General features: G+C 41.6%; 1 protein-coding gene across 1 annotated transcript in view; it reads right to left on the bottom strand.

The window, feature by feature from the left end:
* TMIE (transmembrane inner ear) overlaps positions 1-18,507 on the bottom strand; it is a 69,402-nt gene that overhangs the window by 37,736 nt on the left and 13,159 nt on the right. The window contains exons 3-4 of the mRNA XM_031554014.1: positions 7,642-7,791; positions 2,937-3,087 (exon numbers count right to left, since the gene is read on the bottom strand). Of these exons, the coding sequence (XP_031409874.1) occupies positions 2,937-3,087; positions 7,642-7,791 (301 nt within the window). The remainder of the gene's footprint in view (positions 1-2,936; positions 3,088-7,641; positions 7,792-18,507) is intronic.

The following is an 18,507-nucleotide window of genomic DNA, read 5'->3' as shown; positions in this document are numbered from 1 at the left end:
GGACATTTTAATACAAGCTTGGAGAAAACACATATCATTTTTTGGGCCATACCTATACATTTAGTTCCTTCCACGGTTTCTTCATGTATTACGACAAGTTTTGTTAGGTGAAATGTTTTCCTGAATGTCTGCAACTCACTGTAATGCATTCTCTTCATTCTACCCACACACTGTAAGTGAGAAACAGGAGACAAAGTGATGTACACAACCAGGTGATCCTGGGCTGATCCTTCTCAGAGCTGCAGGACAGGGAAGTGGGCCTTCTTGCTTTGATCACAGCTGGATCTCATTCTACAGAGGCTTGTACCTGTGGACTGGAGTCTGTAAGATACAGGCATCCACTCAGAGCCCAAAATACACAGTAAGCTCAGGTGCAGTAAGTTCAGTTGTGCAGTTCCTAGGGACTGACCCCTGTGCCCTCAGGCAATGAGAACTGCCTGAAAGTAGGTATTTCTTTTTTAAATTATTCTCCCTAAGTGTTTCCTCCCCAGCTGTCTGTATGACCCTTATATTCCCATTTTCTCCAGTGGTAGATAAAAGTCCTTTTTCCTGACCCTATCTACAACTTGGTCATTGTCCTGTGCCATAAGCCTGTGCAACGGAAAGGAGGAAGCTGTTCTGCCACTTGTGCTTGGCTTTTTACTTGTGAAAGGTTTGGAATACAAGATTTATGGGGAACAGCTGAGGGAACTGGGATTGTTCAGTTTGGAGAAGAGGAAGCTCAGGGGAGACCTTATCATTGCCTACAGTGACCTGAAAGGAGGATGTAGCGAGGTGAGGGCAAGCCCTTTCTACACAGTAATGACAGGACAAGAGGTAATGGCTTTAAGTTGCACAAGGGGAAATTTCAGATGGAATATTAGGAATAATATATTCTCCTAAAGAGCAGCTGCCCAGGGAGGAGGTGGAGTTACCATCCCTGGAGATGTCCCAGAACAGTGGAGATGTGGTCAGTGGGCCTGGTGGGAGTGGGTTGGGATTGGACTTCATCTTATTGGTCTTTTCCAACCTTAGTGATTCTATAATTCTATGATTCTATTTTTACTCATCATGGGTTACATGACAGTGGATGGAGATTTAGGGCTCCAAACACATAGGGTCAGAACTGCTTTCTGTATAGAATGCCAGATTATCCCTGGAGCCAGTGGATTGTCACCATTCACTCTACTACCAAATATTTATGTGCTTGTGAATGTCTTTCCCATCCTTGTTACTCAACCCTACGAGTTGGACTCGATGATCCTTATGGGCCCCATCCAACTCCAGATGTTCTATGATTCTATAAATCCTACACAATCCCTTCACTAGCTGTACTGGTTTTGAGGCCTTTCATGAGCTGATAACCTCATTAATACTGTAGGAAATAATAGCCTTTGTTTTGCATTCAGAATGGGATGGGTTGACAAGGAAAAAAGAGAAAGGCAAGATGGAACAAATGAGAAATGTCTTTGCAGGGGTAGATCAGTTCTCTGTGTGTTGAAACCACAGAACGGATAGAAAATAGATGGATTCACATAAATCTAACTCACTGGGGCTTGAGACTTACAACCTACTGGAGATCATAGAATCATAGAATATCCCAAGTTGGAAGGGATCCACCGGGATCATAGAGATGGCTCTCTTCTTGCCCTACAGTGCAGACAAAATTACACTGGTCTGTATACTCACAGACGGTGCCCCTGTCATCAGAATAGCTTGCAAACTCTCATTAGAGTGAATGTTTTGTATTTGTGAGCCTGAATACTCCATGCTATCATGGCTGTCCATCTTGAAGCATAAATTGTTGAGAAATTTACAAAACACACAAGGAGAAAATCCAGTGCTGTTATAAGAACTCCAGAAAATTCTCCGGGAGGTGAGAGAAACGTGGAAGTGCAGCAAAATCCCTGGGTTCAAATCTGCTCAGGAAGAGAGAAGATATGAGTACACCCTGGAGATCCTGAGTTCTGCTGCAACGTGCTGGGCTTTCACATCTCCTTTATCTCAGAGGGCTATCGACATCTGCAGCCTCCTTGGAAGAGATGGCAAAATGAGGGCAGCTCCTAATCACACATTACTGATGCCTTTTTATTCTTTGCCCATCTTCCTGCAGCTTGATTGATGTGCCTTTCATCAGGAAAGAGAAAAAGGTGGATGCATCTTCTGGGAAATAGGCAGTTTTGTGTCTAAGGAAGTACTTTCTTCAGCAGTTCAGAGAAAGAGGCATCAGAGAAGGAGGAAGAAAAGCTTTCTCCCATGTGTCCAAGTCAACTTTCAGGAACCACATGAGCTATGACTTAGAAAACTCCATTCTTTGGGTTTTAGCATTGAGAATTTAATTAATGCCTAAAATGTACAAACTCCATGTAGTGAGTGTTAGTTATGTTCATCAAAAGCCTCTAAGTCTTCATGAAGAACAAATTTAAACAAACTGCCAATCTCCTCCTATTAGTTGAAGGAATGCACATCTCTGTCTGTTTCCATGCTTATCCACACACCAGGTTCTCCGTGCAGGCTGTAGTTTAGTCTCAGTTATTATCATGTAGTACACACAATACATATTTTTGCAGGCCACTGTCCAGCCAAATTGTCAGATTTTTCCTTTGGAGAACAAAAAAATAGTGACTTGGTCTTCAAAATATAATCAATCTGTACATCTACTGGCACTCAACACCCTGAGTACCTGGAACAGCAGATGTTATCTGCTCCCAGTGCTCCATCCACAAAAATACAGCATTGCCCTGCCCGAAATACTGCCAGCAGTCTTTCAGCAGGGTCACTTCTTCTTTGCTGGAGCTTTGGCATTCCCACCAGCTTTGCCATTAGCTTTGGAGCTTCCCCCTGATTTTGCTTCTTCACCTTCTTTTTCACCTTTCTTTCCACCACCTTGTTTCTTTTCATTACTGCCTTTTTCTCCCTTTTCTCCCTTTTCTCCTTTTTCTCCTTTTTCTCCTTTTTCTCCATCTTTTTTCTTGGCATCCTTCCCTTCTTTCTTGGATCCGTCTTTCTCACCATCCTTCTTCTTGGATGCATCTTTCTTACCCTGAGCCTTGTCCACTTTTCCAGAGACAGTAGGAACTTCTTCCTTTTTTTCTTCTGCTACCTGAGCTGTATATGAGGATGGAAAAAGAAAATAAAAAGGCAGTTAAATTGGAGTGACAACAGATGCAAAGAGTATAAAACTTTTGCACCCCACTGACAAATCCTGGACAAAAGAAAAACACTGTCGCTTTGTCCCTATAATAATTTTCCTCACTGGCTAGTAGCTTTTCATGCCTTTGTTTTGAGAAGATAGACTAATGGGGTAAAGAAGAACCGATAATTTGAAGACCAGAGTTGTGGCTTTGTTGGAAGAAATAATTGGTCAGATCTGGTCCCTGCACTTCAGAAGAACAGCTCATAAGCATTTCCCAATAGAGGCATTCAATGCAGAGCAGTCTCCTTCCGGGCAAAGGAACAGAAACCTCTCTGATGCAATTAAGTACAACTCTGGCCTGTTTTTCATTTCTTTTTGTTTCTTTGATTGGTTTGGGTTTGGCTTTTGGCTTTTTGCTTTATTATCATTATTTTGTTTCATTTTGTTTTGCTTGTTTGATTGTATTTTTGCTTTGCTTTGTTGGTCGGATTTCTGCATTGGGTGGGCAGTGAGCATTCTGCTGGGGTTCTCTGCTCTCAGAGACAGTCAAGCAGAAGATGAGAGGCTCAGCACATGGTTACAAAGTAGGATCTTCTTATGTCCTGTCCAGATTTGGCACCATGGGACTGGTTTCCTAACTGCACCACTGTAATCAATGGTAAAAACATGCCATGGGCACATAACAATTAGCTCTTATACAGAGCTAGCTCTGTTTTGGTGTGTTTTAATCCATCGTAGTTGTAGGATGCTGATAATACCTTTACTTACGGAATGTCTTTACTTAGGAATACCTTGGATTCAGTACCCACAGAAGACGACCCATATGTAACACTGGGTCTGCAGACAAATTATCCTGTCAAAGAATATAGATTTATTTCTTTTTACTTCTAATAGAAGTGTTTAATTTTCTCAAAAGTATTGCTGAGCTCAGAACTTGATGCACTGAATTCTCCTTTCAAGCTGCAATACAACACTCAAACACAGATTAGTTTTCCTTTGCACATGAGCAGCAAGGTATACAGTTTTGAAAAAAGAAACAGGCAAAAATGCGTTAAGTTTCCCATTATCTCTTTTCCTGAAAAGCCTCATTGTAGGACTCAGGTGTGTAAATAAACAACCAAGTTAACACAATTATCCAGCTTAGCCAAGATGTCAGAATGACCTGGCCATGAGCAGGAGGATTATTGGTCAGCCTGGTCAGCTTTCTTCAGCTGACAGTTAGGATAAGATGCCAAGGAAAAGTGGCAGTGAACTGGATCAGGAGGTAATTTGGTAAAGAGTGAACCTTTGGTGAGATGTCTCAATCCCTACGTGGAGCCAAGCAGCCCCAGACCTCCCTGCTATGGATATCTGTAGAGTCATTTCTAGATGACGGCAGTGTAAAATAAGGAGGAATAAAACCTGCATTTATAACGTTAACCAAAAGTATTCTTTCTGATGGCACACTGATATAAAATGTTATCTTTTGACCTTGGAAACTGGTAATTCATTTGTACATACAGATGGAAGTGAAACAGTGCAGACTTTTTCTTACAACCAAGGAGGAAATCCAGACATCTCATATGAAAAAATGAGAAAACAACAATAAACAAACAAACATACAAGAAAACCACAAAACTGACCAACCAACCAACCAAAGCCAACAAAATCAACACTGCCTGCTTCCTGGAGAAATGTGTTAGGAACTAGATAAACTCCCAAGAAGTCAGCTTAGCTGCTCTGAACCAGAAAACTTGAAGATTTCCCAAGCCATGGACCCAGATTGTGCATCTCAATTCACAGCAAGGGCTCAGTTCTGCTTGTACTCCTCCCACAGACTGTGAGACAGGGCAAAATAAACTGTTTCTAACATTTTATACACTGAAACCTAAAGTCTGTTTTCTCTTATGTCCATATAAAGGGCTTGCCACGTACAACACTCAGGAAAGTGCATGGAGAGAAATTTGGCAGCTATAAGAATCCATCACAGAGTCAAATGATGCCAAGAAATGAGAGTATTTAAGCATTGTAATGTATTCATGATTAATAGCATTTGACAATTACAGAAAGCTTTACAGCATTTAACGGCCATTCAGTAATTAAAATCATTCAGGTTGTCTCTTTGGCCTCGACTGGGTCTACTGGGAGCTGTCACAGTGAAAGTATATATATAGTCAGTGAACACATACGTTATATTTCATGACCAGATAAATCAAGGTGGGCTGCCAAATGCCAATGGAGCAACACGGGAGTCCATAGCACTCTGACAGAGAGGAATAAGAATAATAGTAGCACAGAGATGAAACCTGAAGGTTTGCATATGTTGCATTGTAATGCCTAAATCACAAAATGAAAACCTTCTGAGGTCACGATTCACAGTGATCTCAGAAGGAGGCCAGACTAGTGGGTTTGATCACACATGGCTTTTGTGTCTACCATTTCAGCATCAAAGATGAGTCAGTCCATTTGGGTCTCCAAGACTGAAAGCATACAGGCATTTTTAAGACACAATTTACCTACTTCACTTCAGCATCTCCTTTACTGTGAAAGGAATCAAATCCTTTTTGTTTTCACTGTGAGTCATAGAATGGTTTGGGCTGGAAGAGAACTTAAAGATCATCCAGTTCCAATCCTTGCCATGGGCTGGATGCCACCCACCAGATCAGGCTGCCCAGGGCCCCATCCAAACTGGACTTGAATGCCTCCAAAGGGGCATCCACAACTTCTCTGTGCAACCTATTCCAGTTCTTCACCGCTCTCTGAATGAATAACGTCTCAAATTGATGAAGACTTCTCCACAGATGTGCATAACATAATTGTGGATGGATGGAGCCCTCCTCAGTCCCAACTCCTTCAGGGCATATTTGTATCTGCCCACAGAGGACCAAGAGGTTCAAAACACATGTATTCAGGAGACATAACCGGACTTCAGCAGCCTCTCACCAACACGTTATCCACTTGATTCCTACCCTGCCAGGACAGACCATAGCTCTGAGATTCTCACAAAGTCAAAGTGTGGTCAACTACTCATACATTTCATGGGATAAAGGCTGTATGGTGCAGGTAACTTCTAATAAATTGCTTTCTTATGGTGATTTATTCATGATGCAATAGTTTACTATGGTCCAACTAAATATACACCACACATTGATGTGTTGTGTTGAGAGGGCTGCTCATAGGAGATCCAAAAGTATGCAGTGAAATTGTCACTCTGCTGCCCAAAAGCCCTCTCTGTCTCTTTGGGATATTTTAACTCTGAATTTATAGGTTTTCTAGAATTAACAGCTAGGCAGAAAGAAGATGGAGCAGATGAATGAGTTTGGCTTTCAGCTGTCTATATGCATTAACCTTCATATTCTGTGGAATTTTAGGACTCTTATAGAATCAGAATTTGGTATTTTGGCCAGAAAGTCAAAGGATATAATATTAAGTAATTCCATGTGTGATTTCTTTTATATATATATATATATATGTGAGTGTTAAGTAGACCTTGGGATGGCCTTTGATTTTGAAGTACTTTAATTTAACAGCATAGGCAAGGGTATATTTATGCCAACTGTGATCAGTTCAAGACAGCAGTCTGGCCATCTTCAGTTTATGGTGTTGGCATAGACTAAACACTTTGGAAACACTGAGGTATGTGTAAGTGCTTACTATTAAGCACATTTCTGTATTTTGCTGGTGTAGGACTAAATTCACACAATAATGTTTTCTACTTCTTCCATCATTTTCAGGAATTGAAACATAATGTTGTGAGCTAAAGAAACTACAGGTTTCTACACAACTACAGACCACAATGCTTGCAGAGACACAGCAAACAGAACGAAAAAATAAAGATTTTCATTAAAAGTTACTGTGAAAACAGAGGTGAAATGCAGAAAGGCAACTGAGAAGCAGAGAGTCCAAGACATGGTGCATCTCATAGGAAGCCATGGAAAAGAGAAGCCATAGACAGACAGACAGACAGGAAGGCAGTCCCCTAATTTCCTTGTAGGGCCATTTCATCTTCTTCTTTCAGCACAGGCAGGGAGCTGAGAGGTCTGGACTGGACATGACCAGAGAGAGTTGGGAGAGTTTCAGTAGAGCCTAGGGTACAGAATCAGGAAAGGAGAGTGAGAGAAGCAGAGACCAGTGACAGAAATACTCTTGGCCATCCAAATAGGGCAAACAATTTCTGGGCAGTGTGAAGTTTTAGTTTTTTCTTCCTACTGACACATACCTCCAACCCAGAAATTGTCCTTAAAACGGAACGGATTCTTTGGAATTTTTAAATACAAAGTGCAAAAGATTAACCCTGACTTACACTATTGGAGAAACTGTCCCCTTCATCTGAATGATTGTATCTGCTGCCACATATGCTGCAGGTTTAGAACAGTGCATGTGAACAGAAGGGACTTACCAAATCATGGCAATATCTTCATGGTTATGCTCAAGAAGCCACACTGACTTATATGTAGGGATGACCTAACCCTTTCCATTCATGCATATGGAAAACAACCCCAAAAGAAGAGACAGGTCTTATGTGTAGCTGAGGGCATGCAAATTACCTCCAGGGATCTCTGTCAGCTCATTGAGTGGTGGCACAGTCTCCAGTTTGTCTGCATATGTCTTGGCTGCTTGTCGTTGAGCATATCGTGCCTCAATCTCTTTCTTTGTCCGGGGAATCCGGCACTTGAAGATACAGCACAGGGTAATAACTAGGAAAGGAGAAAGACAAGCAAGAGCATTCATCTTAGATGAGCAGATCTCTGCTTAGCACTGGTTTCTTTAAGTGAGAACCTGGAGCCATTTACGTCAGTGGAAGTATCCATCTGAGGAACAGAGTCACACAGTTTGAAGCAATTTGGTTCTCTGAAAATAAAGACCTCATACTCTTCAGCTGAATTATGGTAAAGATAAAAGAAAGAATATATCTAGGAAGATATATTTTTCATTGATTCTCAAATCTGTACATTACTTCAGAATTTCCATCTGCAAATCTAACCATGTTTCAGGCAATTCATTAAAATGAAATAGCTTTGTTGCCTAGACTAGGACTTCATTAGCTCGATCAAATAATTGATTCCATGTATAACCTCTGAAAACAACAAAACAGAACTTCAGGGAAAAAGGTGATGAGGCTTTGAAACTAGTAACCATGCAATTATGGTCAGTTTTACGTGCTCTGCCTCTTACCTTAACTGGAGTTCTCTCATGATGCATCAACTCTATGAGAAAATAGCAGGCATCCAACTTTTTACATATTTCATCAGTCTAGTCACCTGTTCTGGCTTTCTATTTCTGTCACGAGCAAAGGATCAGGCTTTTGGGACTAATTCAAGGAAAAGCCAAAAACAACTGGTTATTTTTGGTTTCAAGTTGAGATTTTCTCATTCACCAGGAGTAAAATCCTCGTGCAGAGTCTGCACAACCGTCATGCAGATCATTTCTTTGGTGTCAGTTTATATCCTAGAAGTTTGCCCTGTGCTAGTTCAGCCTTTCCTAAGCAGAGGATCATGATAACCAGGAACAAAATCTGCACAGTGTCTTCATATAATAGAAGAGAAAAGGAAAGAAGAAAGACACTATCCTTAGTGCTTTAGTTGAGACCAGTATGAAGTTACCACGCAAAGTGAAGCAAGTCCCTTATCCCTTTTTGCTGCCAAAAATATCACTCCCTTTAAGCAGTTTGCTGTGCAGGCTCTGTACTGGAATCACATTCAGGGCCATCTAAACATCTAAATCACAACAGGGTGAGAGGGAGGGAAGATTTAGGTTGGATGTCAGGGGGAAATTCTTTACAGAAAAAAGTGGTGAGGTGCTGGAACAGGCTGCCCTGAGAGGCTGTGGATGCCCCATCCAGGGAGGTGTTCAAGGCCAGATTGGATGGGCCCTGGGCAGCCTGGTCTGGTTAATTATATGAGAGTTGGTGGCCCTGCCTGTGGCAGGGGGGTTGAGATTCAAGATCCTTGAGGTCCCTTCACCCTGGCCATTCTGTGATTCTGTGATTCTGAGATGCCTGGTGCTCCAGTGAATTACCAAGAACAACATGACATTGCAATAACCTGCAACTGGGGAAGCAATCAAGATGCTTTTATCCCTTGTCTTCCACGAGGGTCAGCAGCAAGCTGAGAGCAAGAGAGCTGGCATGTCTCACAGGATAGCAAGGCATCCATAAGATGTTACTGGCACAACTTCGGCAGTTTGCAGTGGGTAATGTGAGCACATGGGGAAGGCATATGGATGGGTCTGCACTGATTTTCAGGGCTGTTTCCCCATGCATCTGGCTGGAGAGCTAAACCACACTGCAAACAATGGGCCCTCCTCATGCTGGCAGACAAAAAAACACCCCCAGCAGTGGGGCAAAGACAAGCCAGGCATAAGCATCCATTTGAACAGTGACAGAAAGCAAGGAAGCAATTTATTGAGAGGAGTGGGATCGTGCTTTTTCTCTACAGGCTTTTAAATGGGGATCCATTGTTTTCCTAAAAGCATTCTGGATTTCAGCTGAGCTGGGAAATCCTCTCCTAGAACTCAAGAAAACTAGCACTACATTTCCTGGGGACTGATAAATGCAGAGATTGTCACTTTCAAGTAAAGCACGGAAAGATGGGTCAATGCCCTTGAAAGTCAAGAAGCCTGCTGCTATCCCAGCAGTTGGCTTATCCCTGTGGGGAGGAGTAGGGGTTGTTGTTGTGCTGTGAGGGGTCTGGAGCACAAGTCTGATGGATTGGACTTTGTGACCCTAAAGGTCTTTTCCAACCTTAATGGTTCTATGATTCTATGAATGATCATTTCATCACTAATGGGAAATTATTGCCTGTTGGATTTCTTTGCTTTTCCATCCAGGTTGGACAGGAGGCTGTGGAGTTCACCTGCCCTGGTTGATACATCCCAAAGATAAAGGTGAAGATTGGGGTCTCAGTTGCTTTAATCTGCCTTGGAGACAAAGAAATATCTTTACAGGATGATTGATCTTGTATTAAGAAATATATTTAAGATAGATCTGATAAATCATCCTGTGCATCTGCATTTCTCCTGTTAAATACAAACAGAGCTTGGTGTTGACCATCTACCTCTGAGAGCTGTGATCGCCTGAAGCAAGAGCCAGAGGCCAGACAGTGTAAACAGAGATTTACACTGAGGCATACAAATTATCCCTTCAGAAGAGGTGAATCTCATCCTTTGGAATGAAAGAGTGAAATTCTCAACCCATATCAGAAGTTTGGAGCCACCTTACTATCACGTGAGGATTCTTTATAATGAGGATTGCTGTTTAAAAATATCCATTCCCATAAGATAACATCAAGAATTGGATTGCACTCTCTTCCAAGAGAACATCAAAGTAATCCTCTTACAAAAGCTCAATACATGTCATGGCATCAGCTGAGCCCATTAACTGATGGGCCCTTGCTCTCAGGGTAGATGAATTACCATATAAAACATGTAAAACCTGCACTAGGGTAAGGTACGCAATGAAAGTAGTTTAAAGATTTTCTTTGAGATAAGAATGGGTGCAGAAATCTTAATTGCAACTCAGTTGAATAGTGATAACCCAATCAGAAATAATGATCACTTTTTAATCTGAGTCCATAAGATGAGGCAACTGGGGGACTAATTAAGGTTGGATGTGATTGAGAATATGTTGTTATGCTGTTCTTCTGCCAAGCAGAATACTGACTTGAAGCCTTGAATGCATGTTAATCCTATGCTTTAATGATGCTGCTATCAAACAATATGAACAAAACAATATGAAGCCTCATTCTTTCATGCTGTCCTTTTCTTTTCAAGGATTTCAGTATTCATTTCAACATTTCAAGAAGGCTGAGAAGCCTTCAGAAATGCACCCTAAGTCAATTACTGTCTTAACGTCTGTCTGATGCTTTAATGAGCTCAAAGCAATCTGCCTGAGATATTTTAGGTCCAGAAGGATATCCAGTATAAAGGTACAGGGAAAGTACTGGATATCCAGTATAAAGCTTGAAGCAGTGACGACATTCATGGTTTCTCCATTGTCAAACTACACAAGGCAAAAGAATCATAGAATCATAGAATGGCCTGGGTTGAAAAGAACCACAGTGCTCATCCAGTTCCAACCCCCTGCTATATGCAGGGTCACCAACCACCAGACCAGGCTGCCCAGAGCCACATCCAGCCTGGCCTTGAATGCCTGCAGGGATGGGGCATCCACAACCTCCTTGGGCAACCTGTTCCAGTGCCTCACCACCCTCTGTGTGAAAAACTTCCTCCTAATACCTAACCTAAGCCTCCTCTTTCTTAGTTTAAAACCATTCCCCCTTGTCCTATCACTATCCACTCTCATTAAGAAGAGACAACCTGTGCTACAAAACATAGTGGGGTCATTTTCAATCCTCTCTGTTGCAGATGCAGAAGAAAGAGCAGTTAGGATACAGGGAAGAAGGAAGAGCAGGTGAGTATGGATGCAGAAGAAAGAGGAATGAGTATAGATAAAACAGCAGAAGACCAGTGCAGATGCAGGGTCTCTATGGATCTCTTTATGGGGTCTCTCTCTGAGTCTCTATGGGTCTCTTTATTAAAAAATAAATGGTCCTGTGATAAACACCATCCTCCATTCAGTGCAAATTTAAAACACGAGCTTTCTCTTTTCTAGTGACAAGCTCTGGATTGCTTTGCTTTTCATCTTCTAAAAATTATTTTCCCATCTTTTGTTTTTGTTTTCCTCCTTTTCAGTTACCTGACTTCAGCCACCTGTCATTGAAACAACAACGATGCTCTGAATTAGGAAGTCTGTTCTGATCCTGCACGCTGTGTTTTCTTACCACTGTGATGATTCAAGCTGACAATCCATCAAACCACGTTTCATTGCTTTTGTCAGCTTGGTCATGCAAAATGCAGCTTTTCAAGAAGGAAATGTGTATTTTGTGGTCCTTTATGAAACGGATATTTTAAAGTCAACCTTTTGTGAGCTGCGATGGCAAAGGAAACGTTGTTATTGATATATTTTCTTTCTTCAGCAAATACTAAAAAACTACGATTGGGGAAGTAATAGACTATCTCAAGCTAGACGGGACCCATAAGGAGCATTAAGTGCAGCTCCTAATAACGAGGAACTCTGAGACTTGACCCTTTCTCGATTTTTTGTCATATTTCCATTAAGTATTTCCATTGACGGGGTCAATGTCTTCCTAATGTCCTTATCTATTCAGGCTGGACGAGCTGCGAAGTGGCTTCAAACAACTGAGATCACCTGAAAACAAGCACCGAGCAAATGCTGAATACTTAATTTGCACCATAAACAATTAGGTGCCCCTGGTAAAATAATGACTGCGTATTCGCTCCCATTGGCTTGAATTGAAATGTTTCGTTTCTTAACTGAGGAGAGCTAAGAGAGCTACACACAAAGGTCTGAAGGGAGCAATTCTGGCTTAAAGCAAATATCCACGTGGCCAAGTTCCTTTATTCATGGTTTCTTTCCTTTCTTCATGGAATTTAGCACAGCAACAGCAACAGTTCTAATTTAGCTGAGAAGTAAACTTAAAAAAGAAAAAAAGTAATAATAAAAATAAAACCAACTCAATTCCCTTAGGAATTTGGAAAAAATAAATATCTTCTCCAGAGACACTCTAAGATAGCAGACCTACGACTGAGATCGAAACAATCTTATAAATTGGATGGAAATTGGCTGCAATACACAGTAGGTTTGTTCCCTTTGAAGCTGAAAAGATATAGTCTGCCACTGAGGCATTTAATTAACGTTTAGCAAAGTAGCCTGTGCTACTTTGAGTTAATGAGGCAGCCCCTCCATTGTTAATAATGCAAGCAATTAATGCAGATGTATTCAATGGCAAGCTAACTGTGGCACTCCTATTTAAATGCTTTTGAGAATGCCAGAGAGCTGCTCACTATTGATTGAGATGATGTTTTAAGGGAAGAGGGGATGGTAAAGCTGTTCAAGTCCAGTTTGGAGCTAGGATGATAGATGCCCCATCCCTGGAGGCATTCAAGGCCAGGCTGGATGTGGCTCTGGGCAGCCTGGTCTGGTGGTTGGTGACCCTGCACATAGCAGGGGGTTGAAATTAGATGAGCATTGTGGTCCTTTTCTACTCAGGCCATTCTATGTTGTCTCCAGATCACTACAGCCCTATATTCTACCCTATGGCAGTTCTTTCAAGGAAACCCTTGTACTCCAATTAACGTATGAATTAATCAGTTAGCAAAGCTAGGAGTCAATGAACAAGGAGATCTAGACTTCAGACTCAATAGTTGTATCGATGTAACTCCAAGAAAATCATATCCAGCTCTGCAAAACGCCCTGAAGAGATGCTGACAGCACTGCTGAGAGGGGCTGGGGCTGCTCCAACGTTTGCTCAGCCATCAGGTTTAACTGCAAGTCTGCACGTGATGTTTTCCTGGTGTCTGGAATTGAGGGCCTGTCTGCACCATTGGATCACATCAGCTGACCTCTCTGTATGTTGCAAGTTATTATGTTTAATTACTGCCTGAGTGCAATAATGCATGTTGGACTGAATCCTACTTTCCTCTGGGGAGTGCTGTTAAAGTTGGAGAGTGTGGCAACACTTAGTCACTTTTCCTGCCACTTTTATTTCACTAATTTTTGAATTGACCTTGGTTTAATTTCTGGACTCTGCTCTTGCTTTATCCAGGAGACTAAAATAGTTTTTTAATGCCTTTATTCCTTCTGAAGTCCTTCAGTGTTGCACGTGGCCTCTTGATCTTCCTGACCAGCCAAGCTCAGTGCTTAGAGAAGCTCTTGTTAGAAGATTCTTCTCCAGGTGAGAGGTTTGGCTTTTTTTCTTTCTTGCTCACTCTTGTTTTTTTCAGCATTCCAGAGTTGCATGAACCTTCCCAGGGCAGCAGTCAGAGATGCAAACACCTTCCTGCCTCTTGCTGACTACTGTTCATGCGTTCAGGTAACTCTTCACTGCAGTATCACCCTGAACTTTTTGCACTGCTCTTGTAATAATTATTACAGCTTTTACTAACACAGTCACTGGAGCCTATTTATTCTGTAGATAAGATATATGTATATATATATGTATATGTATATATGTGTATATATATGTGTGTGTATATATATGTGTATATATGTATATATATGTGTGTGTATATATATGTGTATATATATGTGTATATATACACACACACACACACACATATATATATATCTTATCTACAGAATAAATAGGCTCCAGTGACTGTGTTAGTAAAATTTGTAATATATATATATATATATATATATATATATATATATATTCCTTGCCATTCATGGACTTTTGTCTGTATTAATTCATTACTCCCTGCATAGCTCCTTCCACTTCTTTTTCTGAGATAGATTGGCAAGGATGACAGCTTTAACAGCAGCTGATTTGTATTTATTTTGAGGTCATGAATGAAAAATATGGGTTAGGGTTGGACATTTCATCAGAATGAGTGTTTCCTTGCAAAATTTTGCTCTGTCAAAGGAATGTGGGGGGTGGATGCAAGCTACTCATCACCAGGAACTCCATGGAACATCCCTGTAGATCCAAGCAGGGTACCCAGAGCAGATGGGGATAAAGGCCATCTCACAATCTCTTCATCTGAAACACCTATTCTATGATCTGGTTGCTCTGGATCCCTACTCTGAAAGTATCTCTTGATAGGTGAGATCAATCCTAGCAGTTAAATTCCCATTAGATATTTTAGTTGGCAATCTGAGTTGTTAATTAACACAAGCCCTAATTAGATAAAGCTGCTGATTGCTTATAGTTTCTGTATCTTTTTTGAGGTCCTTTACACAATAGTTCCCAAGGGTAAGGTTGATCTTTCTCTAACAATTTCCCAACCACCCCATCTTGAAGACCTGGAGCAGAGTTGGGATTTACCACTGCAGGAGTGAGACATGGGACTGAACCCTCCCCACTGCCACCATTCAAGGAGAAGCCAACACTGCAGCTATGTGAGGCAAGGTCTAAGGATGATTCTTTTGTCTATTAAGGCAAAATACCTCTTTTCAAGCATTTATTCAAAACATAGTCAATCAGCAGGGCTTGTCTTTTCTGCCAAACTAGAGGTAGCAACAAAACCTGGGATCCCAATACTAACATCTGATCTTGTGACTTGGACAGATAAAAAAGAGATTGGTATCTAATCTCTGCTTGCAGATTTGTCTACTTCCAGGAAGTAGAATCATTAAGAGTGGAAAAGACCTCTAAGATCACCAAATTCAACTCCCACCATGCCCACTGACCACATCCCTCAGTGCCACATTTCTACTGTTTGCAAACACCTCCATGGACAGTAACCTCTCCACCACTCTGGGCTACCTGTGCCGATGCATTACCACTCTTTTGGAGCAGAATTTTTTTCCTAATATCCAACTTCATGCAGTCCTATGGACACACAGATTAATTGCAAGAAACGTACAGCTGTCATCTCTATTCAGTTACACCTGCTGAGAACGGGTGGGCTGTTATTTGCCTCATTCTGGGAATGTACAAAATCTTTATTAATCTTAAAGCTGGTGCTAGTGTGATTTTTTTTTTTCATGAGATACTGGCTTTTGCCTTGTCACTGGGTAGAGAAAATGCCCAGTGGGGGCTTTGGCCATGAAACTGCACCTGAAGAGCAAATGGGAATTAGAATTGTGACGGTCTGTTGAAATAACAATGGTAATACTACATCAGGATTTGAAGGGCTAATCAAGTGGTAAATGGAGTTTGCCCAGGAAGAAGCAAATCAACCTTTGACTTTCAGCTCCATAAAGCACACACAAGTGATACTTGGCCCATGCAGATCTCACCTTGTGCACTGTGCATTGCAGCAGTACAGCCTCTTTCAGTCCCAATCTGTGACTATTAGTACACAAGTACATATCAATGTGGACAATAACAGAAGATTAAATTAACGTTATTGCATAAAACAAGAACAGTACAGGACTCAGTCTCTGGAGATCCCTTGCAACCCCTACAATTCTGTGATTCTGTGATTTATCATCAAGACAGAATATCTAGTTGTTAGTCATTGGAGTATGTAAAAAATGGCCTTTGTAAGAGACTGAATTCCTCTTAAGCACTCCTTTTTTGTGTCTGGCTTTAGCTATACATGCTACAGCATCGTAAAGTTTGGGACCTGGGCCACTTTGTAGGCACACATGCACTACAGCTCTAAAACAGAAGGAAATGTTTCACACCCAAGTTTTCCATGAGACAGCTTGGGCTGAGGGTAATAAGGATGTCAAATTGTTGTCCCATGTAAGAGCCACTTCTTACCCCAAGTAATTTTCTGTGGCAGGGACAGTACTGTCTCTGCATCCATCTCTACCACAGCACCTCAATGAGTGTTTCTCATATTCTGAGCTATTAGAGATGCAGCATTGGTAGATAAACGGCTAAAAAAGCACCATCCGAAGCATTCCTGAGCTGTACTAAATTGTCTATGCTTTTCTGGAAATTTTGCACACTAATGGAAATATCTGGACAGTTTTGCTATCCAAAAAGTAATAGTTATTTAATGGTGTAAATCTTCTGCCTGGCATTTGTTCTTCAACAGCCAGGGCAAGCTGGTAAATAAAGCCTCTAAAGCTTCAAATTAAACTGTGTTCTGTTAATTGCATTCAAGATGTTTAACAGCTTTTTAATGCTTGTTAAATAATACTTCATTACTGGGGACGTGTTCGTTCAATGTGAGCCTGCCTTGTGCTCTTACACTATTTTATATTCCTCTTGGACCATTGGCAGGTTCAGGGCAAAGATGTCCAGGTAAGAAAAGCTTTGCATTTTGTACTCCCATCAATGCCCCTGATGGTAGACCAGCTTCTTTAAGTCTACGTGTTAGAGGAGGACTGACTCACGGTTAGGGTTATCTGTTAACATTTGATTGGCATGGCTAAGAATGGGATAGGTAGCACCTCTGGTAGGTCACAAAGATGGGGGAAAACATATGGGAACTGAACCTCCAACTTCTGCAATCAGCTTCTGGTTTAGCCCACTGTTTTGTCACTCTGAGCCCAGGTAAGACTTATTTCCTAGTAACAGTAGACCTGCTGTGGATTTTAACTGGGATGTTCTTACCACATGGCAGGCTGATTGTTGAGCTTCCTTCCAACCTAAACCATTGTATGTGTAGTAATTAAACCTGTTTCCATGGCACCAGAGCTGTTCTGGTGCTACTGAACCAGCAGCACTGAATAATATCAATTAATTAAGATCTTCCTACTCATGGGCACAAAGTTGTCTAATGTGCAATGCCACCTTAGCTCAGCAGCTCCTTGGCATGATGAATAAGTGCAATCCAAAACCAGCTTGGTCTTGAGCTGAGCACAAGGCATGAATCTAGAATGCTGCAGCTGAGTGCAAGGCTCAAGACCATGATTCCACAAATCTCGAAGGTGGCAGTGGGTTGAACTGACAGCCCTGCTGCTACCCCACCCCATATGGAAATCTCCTGCCAAAGTCCCTCAGACCATCCCACCTTCTCCTTTAGTTTTGTCATTCAGCGGAGCAAAGAGTCAAAAAGGAATGATAAAAGATCCTCTCCCTGCCTGTGGTACCTCAATTACTGTGGTACAGATGAAGATGGACTCTGTAGGAGCAGCCCATGTCCTCTCTGGAGGGCTGGTGGCAACACACCTGGGACTGGTACATAAATAACATACATAAACATGGTGATCAGCTGATCTGAGGGCTTAACACCTAAGTGAAATAAACAGTCTACAGGCTTGTGGTTTATGGTTGTTACTGTGCCCTCTAGAAGGAAAGGGTGAGCCAGTGGAGAACACACTGAGCAGGCTGATGGCTCTCCTAGGGATAGATAAGGACCATCTACTCCATCACAGCATCCTGTTTGGCAAAAGATAATCCTGGTGCTGCTCAGCCATTGATCTTCATGGATGAAACAGACTATGCAGGAGATTCTGACTCAATCCCATTGTATCAGAGAGATAGCATTGGGCCTCAATTCCCTATTTATACCTTTCACAAAGAAATTTTGTGACACAGCAGCTAGATGACAATACTCCTGAGTAAATCAAGTCCTCCTGGCCGTGAATCCCAACTCAGTTGTGCACTGTTGTCTTATCAAAGCCCCTTTGAGAAGCAGACCAGGTGCCACTGCTGTCTTTGCTAGATGCCCTGGTTTGACAGTAGTCTCCATTCTTATCAACCAGCACTCAGTTGTGCTGGGTGTGATGAGGCAGCCCTGATAAGAATTTCAGGGCACACCCTCAGGAGACTTCTGAACATAATGGTCTTGCTCTTCCTGATTAAAGTATCCAAAGAAGAAGGTTTCCTTTAACCAACAGCTGATTGCACATAAATCTTGAGGGCAGAGAACAGCAGTGAGTTGACTGCTCTGCCTATTAACTGTTAACTTTTTCTTCCTTCCAGATTTTTCTGTAGTGTTTGCTTACTCTAAAAATAAGCTTTCATGTGCCTTCACATGTTGCAGAATAA

The sequence above is a fragment of the Meleagris gallopavo genome, chromosome 6, assembly GCF_000146605.3.
Source record: "Meleagris gallopavo isolate NT-WF06-2002-E0010 breed Aviagen turkey brand Nicholas breeding stock chromosome 6, Turkey_5.1, whole genome shotgun sequence".
Taxonomy (NCBI): domain Eukaryota; kingdom Metazoa; phylum Chordata; class Aves; order Galliformes; family Phasianidae; genus Meleagris; species Meleagris gallopavo.
The sequence above is the reverse complement of the archived record's forward strand: the minus strand, read 5'-3'. Positions and strand labels throughout refer to the sequence as shown.